Source organism: Hoplias malabaricus, chromosome X1 (genome assembly GCF_029633855.1).
Source record: "Hoplias malabaricus isolate fHopMal1 chromosome X1, fHopMal1.hap1, whole genome shotgun sequence".
Classification (NCBI taxonomy): domain Eukaryota; kingdom Metazoa; phylum Chordata; class Actinopteri; order Characiformes; family Erythrinidae; genus Hoplias; species Hoplias malabaricus.
The window spans coordinates 8,123,211-8,132,980 of record NC_089818.1 but is presented as its reverse complement, the minus strand read 5'-3'; the positions used below and the strand labels follow the sequence as shown (position 1 = coordinate 8,132,980).

The window sequence follows — 9,770 nt, the reverse complement described above, 5'->3', positions numbered from 1 at the left end:
GTCATGTGCCACGGCACCAGAGGAGCATGTCCCTTTTCTGAGAAAGTTTTGGAAGAGGATAACAGATGGTCTGACAGACGGTTTGTTCGGTGCCGATGGGATCTTGGTGAGCAAACAGTGAGCTTGTGTACGACGGGATCGGTCTGCTGCCTTCCAAGCCCAGGCCTGGGAAAACAAACAAAGAAGGGAAATGAAGAAGGGAGCAGAAAAGAAAGGATTCAAAAGGCCACAGAGAGGGTGGCGGTGGTGGAGAAAAAGGGCAACACCTAAAAGCAGACTTTGTTGAAGTCGTTGCTTTCTAGAGGCCAAGCATTGTTGCACTGAGCAGATGTTTAGATTGGCATCTTCCCAAAGAGGGAATGGGTGTGTTCTGGGTGAGAATGGAGTTGTTTACTTGGGTTGTGCTTAAAGGGACCTAATAACTTTATAGTTTTAATATGTATTAAATGTAAAGTTATTTGTCTTTTTATTGATGTACACTTCTCAGCCGCGTTGATTTTTAGTTTGTAGATTTGCTATAAGGAGCTATAAGGCTAATGTAGCTAACGTCATGTAGTCATAATCTTAGTGTCAGAGACACGTTAGCATTGTGCTAACAGCATAATTATATTACTAAGTCATCAGATAGACTTGTTTAAGTTGTTTCTGAGGCTGTATTTGTCCTCTTATGGTATAAAACATTTTTCATAACATGTCTCTAATTATGAAAAGTGTATATGCAGTGTGTTAGATGATTATTTAACCACTCAGCATGGTTTGAAGCAAGTGCGGTATACATTAACTTCTTAGCTAATGTACTAAACCTCGTGAAGCAAGCTTCAGACCCTAAACAAGTCTTTGTGATGTTTTGATAGATAAGAGTTGTAAGTCAATATCAAAATGTATTTATATTGAACTTTTTAAAATGTGTCAGAAAATGTGTGATTAAATGCCTAGCTCCTTTCTCTGTGCTTCGCAGGAACGACATGCTTGGTGGCGCTGTTGTCTGACAAAGAGCTGATCGTAGCCAATGTTGGTGACTCCAGAGGTGTGCTATGCGATAAAGATGGTAATACCATCCCCCTGTCACATGACCACAAGCCCTACCAGCTCAAAGAGCGCAAGAGGATCAAGAGAGCAGGTGTGTGACAACACTACACACAGAACAAGAGACTTCATGAAGGAGGAGGGCACTGAAATCAATGAGGAACTAGAGGTTGCCTCCTACCCTCCTCCAAATGTTACATAGTGCATCTTCTGCAGTGCTAAGCCCAGAGTAGCAACGACACAAACTCTGTTCTCTCTGTTACCACTAAGTGAATCATCACAATGATTTTGAAGCTGTAATTTTAAAGTAGAAATATTATGTAGTGTTCTTTTAAAGCTCAACACGACATCTAATTAAAGTCCCACCTTTACTAAAAACAGCCAGTTGTGTCTTTGGTAAAGCCACAAATGGGAAAGGCCCATGGTCACTTGGGAAATATAGCTCCCAAACAGAAGAGGAAAAGCGTTTACTTTATTATTCCCTTTTGGGGAATTTATTTTCTGCATTTAAACTATATGTGATAGTGAAAAATCACGCACATGCTGATTTTTAACACACACACAATATTTTTGAGATTCTGCATTGTTGAATCAATTCATATTTGTACGTTTTTTAAGTATGTTTTTGAAATGTTGCCATGGCTTTTAGTGTTTAATGCTCTTTCCGTTCAAAAGATGAGAGCCTCATCTCAAAGGAGATATCAGGATGGATGCAGAATGGACAGACGTTCCCATAGCGACGTTTTAAGTTTCTCAAACCATGCACATATACAAACCTCCATATCAAATGATGCAAACTAAGCAGACATTTCAGAAAGTTTGTTGTAGAAGTGGTTTGAAGTTTCATTGTCTATGTCAGTGGTACTTTATCCCCACCTGCTGGTTAAAATGTGTATTGCAACGTTGTCATTATGTTCATTCTCACCCAGGGTGAAAAAATAGTATAAGATCAATAACTGTATTTATTGTATTAATTAATGGGAGATTTGTGCTGTACACAGAAAAAACCCTTTGTACTTTTCCCTCAATTATTTTTCCAACAAAAGGAAATTCTACTGAGAGCTATAAGACTCTCTCTAAGTGTATTTGCACAGAGTGATTTTTCTTCCCAGTGTTTTACATTTAATTAGTTGAGATTTAATGCAGTGGCCACATTTACACTTCAGAATAATTGGTGATGTAGTGGTCTTTAAATGCAGCCCCCTAGGACTGCAACCCAGCTATTAGAAAGCTAATGATTCACATATCCCACTGCTGACTCTCAGTCCACTCTAATAGCTGGTAAACAGAGGACAGCACAGTTGGTTTACAGTCTAATCTGACTCATGAGTGTAGATGTCTCTGGGATTTGGCTGTAAAGTTCAAATGCCTTTCCCTTTACGTTTTTTTGTTTTTTGTCTGATAATTATAGGGCATTGTGACTGTGCACAGCTAACCTTCTGAATTCATTAGGCCTTAGTCTTGTCGTCTAAAAGGTTCATCTCATGGCACCGACACTGTAAAGATTCATACATACAGTCCTTTCACAATTAAAGTAGCCAAATGACAAATTACATTGATTCTCTAAGCACAAATAAATACGTGGACGTCCTCTACAAAGAACGTACTGCTGAATTTAACGTGTTCAGAGAGAGAAATATATGACTCTGTATATAGGTCTGCAGCTGTGGCCTAACGTTTGGAGAACATTAGAGGGTGGGAATAAAGTTGGTTTGTTTTCCTGGGAAAGGTGAGTGAAGGAACAGCACTTTCTCCTCCCTCAACATCCTTGGCTGAGATGCCTATGTGAAAGGCATCTAAAACTCTACTAAAGACTTAAACACTAGGTTATATTTGGGTGTCATTCATTTTTATAGCACTGAAATCAATGAGAGACTGGTGGTTGCCTCCTACCCTCCTCCAAATGTTACATAGTACAGCTTCTGCAGTGCTGAGCCCAGAGTAGCAAATACACAGGCTCTATACTCTCTGTTATAGCTCAATATATCATCACAATGATTTTGAGGCAGTCGTTTTAAGGCAGAAATATTATGTAGTGTTCCTTTAAAGTATCAGCTTCCCAAGGGGATGTAATAACGAGTTACAAGATCAGCTCAGGTGTGACCCATTGCATAACGGCTTGACTCTCACTCTCCTTCTCAGGCGGCTTCATCAGCTTTAACGGCTCGTGGCGTGTGCAGGGGATACTGGCTATGTCCCGCTCTCTGGGCGACTATCCGCTGAAGAACCTGAACGTCCTCATTCCTGACCCGGACGTGCTGACCTTCGATCTGGACAAACTGCAGCCGGAGTTCATGATCCTGGCGTCTGACGGCCTGTGGGACGCCTTCAGCAACGAGGAGGCGGTGCGCTTCATCCGGGAACGCCTCGACGAGCCACACTTCGGTGCCAAGAGCATCGTCCTGCAGTCCTTCTACCGCGGCTGCCCAGACAACATCACCGTCATGGTGGTCAAGTTTAAAAAACGAGCTCCCAAAGCCCCTGAGCAGTGAGGCTTGCCCACTGCCAAACAATGAGAATTAAAAAAAAATCATGACTGTCTAAAAACCTCAAGTATCTCCAAAAGTGTAGCTTCACAGGAGGAAGCAGAAACATCCTTAAATTCTAATCCGAGTTAAATGTAAATAGATTTTAGCTTCAAGTCAGTTTGGGGCATTCCTATTGGTCCATTAGCACTGTATAAAATGAGCTGATATGTTGAAATGCTGCTGAAAAATGGAGATACGTGGTGTTCACTGGACAGCGATGATATTATGGGTTCATTACACCATATCCATAGATTTGAAATTTAAAGGAAACCCGTCATGACTATTTTTGGAGCAAGAACTCTTTCTTATCAAAATAACGACAAATAATATACGTCCAGTTCATACTCTCATTATTTTCCACCATTTTTAAATGATTCATAATTGACGTCGAAAGAATCAAACACTTCTAGATGCAGTGTAATGGTCACAAAAAAGGGAGGAGCGATCATTTTCATTACGTCTGGTTTGTAGAGTGTAATCTCAGCCACCGGTGAAAAGCAGTGATTCTTCTGTAGCGTTAATAAGAGATCAAATTGTAGCTGACACAATGAAGGCTCAGTGGAATCTGAGGTTCCAAACATTAATGCCAATTCTTTTTTTTGTGACAGACCTAGATCTGTTTGTATCAAAATAGAGATACCATTAACTGATTGGTTTTTAATCACTTATTTTTAGTTTGTCTTCTTTTTGCTTAAATTGACCCAACAATAATTTGCTCTAAAACTGAACAGATAAGCATTCATTACATTATTTTAATTGTGTTTCCCTAACATTGGCTTTATGTGTCTATACGCCTAACGTTTCTAAGGCATTATGGTCCTCATATGTTCTCTTTTTTCTAAAACTGAACACGTCACGCTGTGTTATCATTGTCTTGCTGAGATTCTGGGGTTTTTTCAGTGAATTGGGAATTGCACTGGGTTTTAAACATAGACAATGTTATCACAGTTAGGCCAGTTTATTGTAAACACATGTTCCTCTGAAACCGTCTGTTTAACATGCTGTTTGTCCTCAGCATAGTGACCATTAAGGCTGTTGTGAGACATGTATTGAGACCTAGTTTTCAGTTTCAGCACATTTCAGTTGTCAGTATCTTGGGGGCTGTTGTGTTAATCAGCTGTGTCAGTCACGCACAACAACCACATCCACCTTCACTCTCAGAGACATGGGGTCCGTCATATTAAAGGAGCCATTAGTACGGTTTTACCTTAAAGTAGCTAACCGTATTCATCAAAGGGATTATTTATTATGTTGCTTTACACTGTTTTCTATGAAGCACAACTCGCATGTGGTCCTTGAATGAACCAGTTTATGCACCTCAGAGTGGGTCCCCAACCTGTAGGAAACCATGTTTAAATTGACTGATTGCTCCTTTAATAGCTCGTCCCCTTCTTTCATATAGATGTAGATCAATGTAAACAGTATACAGTCAGATTAGAGCTCTAGATTGTACAGTTAGATTGTTTTATTGAAGGTGTGCCTCTGCACAGTGTCTCCTGGATCAACGTGTGCACTGGTGTGCCTACAGATTTTTATTAAGTATAGATAAGTGCATACACATGGGGAATGGTTTTTAAATGCACAGAATGATTGACTTGTACATATGCAGGAGGACGACTGGTGAGTGGCTGAGGGTTCATGTTCCAGTCCTTTAAAACTTGTGCATGTGCTAATCCTTTTTAATTCAACAATGATTTTCCAAAATGTTCTGTATGACAGGGTGGTCTGATATGAAATGATGCCTTGTACACACAGCTCATATATTATGCATATTCTCCACATACAAACATCACCTTTGACCAAGGGAGTGATGCTCTGGAGCAGCTACACATGCTAACACATGCACCTAAGTTCATACCAATGCCAAACATTGACTAGAGGGGTATAACTGCCCCAGCACTGGGCTGTGGAGTTGCAGGAAATGCAATGCCGGAATGAGGAGGAGCTGCATTTGTGCATTGTGAGGATTGCAAATCCTCTTAGTAATGTTCCTAAATAAAATGTAAAGAAGAGTTGAGGCCGTAGACATCACAGGAGAATGTGTCCAAAATCTTACACTGCACACTGTAACGTATTCGTTTAATAATAACGTCCTGAAAGGAAGAATTCACTTTGAATTTCGCCACCAACGCGAGCAGTGGAGCATTTCACCTTGAACCACCCTGAATGCCGTTGTTTACTGTTATTATGCAGCGATTTTGAAAAACCAGTGTAGTTACTCTTTAACACACATATACCTTGGTAAAGGATTTGTGAAATGGCGCTTAACATTTTTTTGCCTCTTTCTGTGCATTTCTGTTGCAACTGGACTAGTGACATATTGTAGGTAAACTAGGACAGAAATTAAGATTGTTAACACTGCTGATAGATCTGGCCCTAGAGGCAGTGTGGCCTTTATGTACGACATGAACTCACATCAGTTCAAATGCATAATGAATCAATAGGATCTGTGTAACCAACCTGATAAAACCTATTACGAGGAGCCTTTGAGGAAATTGTATTGCCTTATTTTTATTATTGAAGATGCTCTGTGTCATCAGTTGATTTGACAAAATATTAGTTTTCCCATAACCCCACGTAGGCTGCCATGCACATCAAATGTATATAGAGTATTTTGCATATTGAAGTCTCCTGAAGACGCACTAATAAATTGAATGTACATAATGAATATCATTAACCTCAATAATAAAATACAAAAAGGAAAGTAATGCATCAAGCTCTGGTTTATTAGTATCAGAAGAGATTAATAGTTGATAGTCTTTTTATGTGTGATTTTTTTTTAATCGTATATTCCTCAAGATTACAGTGTGTTATAGAATGTTTATGTGGAGTTTGTGTTTGTTTCATTGAATTAAAAAACTGTAAAAGAAAGATAATTCTGTGAATTTGAGGACAATGAAAATGTAACAATAAATATACAAGGACTCAAATCTGAATTTATATGTATTCATAGTGTTGCGTTCTTGTGAGTGTTGATGTTTTCTGATATAACATAGAGCTGGACGATTTGGGGAAAATGTTACATTGTGATATTAATTGTAATTTAAATTGCAATAATTATTTTTATTAATGATGGTTCAGATCTGTGTTTATAACCAAGGTGACTAAGTAGAACTGGCTGTAATCCTAAGCACTGAGTGCAGAATGCCAGGTTGTCAACAGGTCCAGCTGAGTCTAGTGGGTCTAACTCTCTTATAGAGACAAAATGTCACTTTTCTTGACAAACAGCAGCTCTTCTGATTTGAAAACTACACTCATTCTATTTGCAATATTGATATAAAATGTAGGGCGGCACGGTGGGGGCCTGGAGGGTGTGGGTTCGATTCCCGCTCTGGGTGACTGTCTGTGAGGAGTGTGGTGTGTTCTTCCTTTGTCTGCGTGGGTTTCCTCCGGGTGCTCAGGTTTCCTCCCACAGTCCAAAAACACACGTTGGTAGGTGGATTGGCGACTCAAAAGTGTTCGTAAGTGTGAGTGTGTGAGTGAATGTGTGTGTGTCTTGCCCTGTGAAGGACTGGCGCCCCCTCCAGGGTGTATTCCTGCCTTGCCCCCAATGATTCCAGGTAGGCTCTGGACCCACCGCGACCCTGAACTGGATAAGGGTTACAGATAATGAATGAATATAAAATGTACTAATCTTTCAGCCTTAAACATTGTTAAAGCCCTTGGTTTGACTAAATATCTGAAGAATGTGGATGTTTTGAAAAATCAGTGCAGGTCCCCTTTATCCGGCTCGTGCTAGTGATGAATGGGAGCATTATTATTCCTTACACAAATAGTAATTTGATGACCTTCCCTTATTTATCTAGCCTGTATGTAGGACAGAATATTAGAGTAAAGGTCAGTGTGTCAGTATCAGCTGGGATAGGCGTGGTATACCAATGTATTTTACTCAGTTCTAGGGTGGAGTATGTGCTAGTTGCTATTTAGCATGTTATCTACCATCTACCAAACAAACAGAACAATACTGCAGCGCAAATAAAAGTCCTATGGTGTTTATTTTGTTAAAATGAAGTTTTTTCCCCTTACAACTAATCTATACTTATATAGATTAACATATACTTGTAATTAATGGTTGTTGATTAGAAAAGGGTGGTCTCTGACTTTTCCACAGTACTGTAGAGAGGGTGGTTAGCAGCTAATTCTCTTGTTGCTGGGCACCGAGGACTGAGTTATATACTTTGAATTGTAAATCATTAAGAATGATATTGTGAGCTAAACAAAAAGAGCTCTGAACATAATGCCTGCTGGTGGCATTAATTATAATATTCATGTCTACAGTGACAATCTCGCTTATTTACATAAGCAAAATAGACTCTCATATACTTTTTCACGTCAGTACGAAGAGCCTAGTCAGGAGAGAATTGTCCTGTTTGATTAAAAATTCACCCCTCGAAAATATCTATGAGATCAGCCCACTTGGATGACTTCATCCCCCTGGCTTCACTGCTGAGGTACAGACAGGGACACATGCGTTCGTGCTATTAATAAACTTCCAGTGCCCCGACACCTCACAGCTGAGGTGACCCCTTGCATGTTTGGTGAAATCTGAGTCACATGTTGCTTTGGAGTGATGGGAAGAGGAGTGTGACTTACATTAATTGTAGTCACAGCAAAGGAATCTCTCAGTGAGACTCCTGGGTACCACTTCCCTGTACTTTGAGCCCTTTCCTTATTTGCATGTTTGCTTATTAGCCCTTACATATAAGAGGCAGTTCCCTTTGGCACCAGACCACACCAGCATTTCAGCAACTGCACGCAGAGGAGAGAGCCAAAGTCCTTGTACACGATGGGGTTACACGGCTCCAAAACTCCGTCCGAGGCTCGGATTCTCATGCTGGGCCTTGATGGATCTGGAAAGTCCACTTTGCTCTACAAGCTGAAGTACAACGAGGCTGTGCTTACTGTTCCCACTGTAGGATTTAACGTGGAGATGCTGGAGACCAAGGAAAAGAGCTGCACGCTGACTGTGTGGGATGTCGGAGGGCAGAAACAAATGAGGACACACTGGAAACACTACTACGAAGATGATGTTTCTGGACTCGTGTTTGTGGTGGACAGCCAGGATCAGGATCGGTTGCTTGAGGCCAAACTGGAACTTCAAATAATCCTGGGCAGTGAGTGTCTAAAAGGCCTGCCGTTGATTGTGTTAGCCAACAAACAAGACCTACCAGGGGCTGCAAGTGCAGGAGACATCACAGAGGCCTTGGATTTAAGGGAGATTTGTGGGAACAGAGACTGGTTCGTCCAGCCGTGTTCAGGAAGGACTGGAGCAGGTCTGGAAGGATGCTTCCGGAGAATGGTCCACTTTCTTAAGACTTCAGTTAAAGGACAGACCTACTCCAGGGACAAAAGCAGCAGTATAAAGCAAAACCCCTCTATGACCATTCCTTCAGTTAAATCAATATGCAAACTTCATTCCCTGGAAAACTGGAGCTTCAGTGGATATGAGGATGGTCTATAAAAAAACAACTCTAGTACTTTCTGACAAACAAAAAGATTCAAGATTATGTTTCATGTTTTTACCACTTCATTTAATTGAGAACATGTTTATTCTTCTATTGCTTCACTGTATTGTGTATTTCATATGTGCCTATATTCCTGTTACTACATAATAAAATTAATATTTGGGAAAATTAAACAACTTGTTCGTACACTTGGTCAAAATCAAGTGTTGTATCTTGTTAGCGTGTGTGTGTGTATGTGTGTGTGTGTGTGTGGTATTGATTTAATGCTAGAAGTTGGCTGATCATTTCCTCTTTGTACCTGCAGTGTTCCAAACAAAGTCTCAAACCACAGATTCACACACACATGGTTTCTCAATTCAAATACCTAAGGAACAATCCCGTCAACTGTGGAGTGTGTGGATGGGGGAGCTAACTGTATATTCATATATCTGCATGCACTGAATGAAGGTGAATGTGCAGATTTATATTTGAACCACTTTTAAGGTTCTGTGGGATTTATCCTTTGGGAAATAATTTCTAAATATGCAAATTTGCTGACATTTGGGTTTAGTCAATGGCCAGAGGATGATTTATATAAACCAATACCAATAATTTTTGCTTTGGCAAAATCCAAAAACCTATATAGGAGATTTTTAACAGTGGTCCCAGCATCGGAACTTAATTTTATAATTATTTAATATTATAATTACTTAATTTTTTATTTTATTTTCTGATTTAGAAATTAGTAAACGATAAACAATGCAACTCCTTG

The 9,770-nt window shown here is 40.0% G+C and overlaps 2 protein-coding genes across 4 annotated transcripts in view; both read left to right on the top strand.

The window, feature by feature from the left end:
* LOC136675632 (protein phosphatase 1L) overlaps window positions 1-6,379 on the top strand; it is a 90,307-nt gene extending 83,928 nt beyond the window's left edge. For all 3 annotated transcript variants that reach the window (XM_066652284.1, XM_066652286.1, XM_066652285.1), the window contains exons 3-4: window positions 959-1,120; window positions 3,169-6,379. In XM_066652284.1, coding sequence (XP_066508381.1) covers window positions 959-1,120; window positions 3,169-3,518 — 512 coding nt within the window. In that variant the 3' untranslated portion in view covers window positions 3,519-6,379. The remainder of the gene's footprint in view (window positions 1-958; window positions 1,121-3,168) is intronic.
* Window positions 6,380-8,340: 1,961 nt separating this feature from the next.
* Window positions 8,341-9,015, top strand: LOC136676071 (ADP-ribosylation factor-like protein 14). The gene has a single exon (XM_066652922.1). It carries the CDS (start codon window positions 8,341-8,343, stop codon window positions 9,013-9,015), a length of 675 nt encoding a protein of 224 aa, XP_066509019.1.
* The last annotated feature ends 755 nt before the right edge of the window (window positions 9,016-9,770 follow it).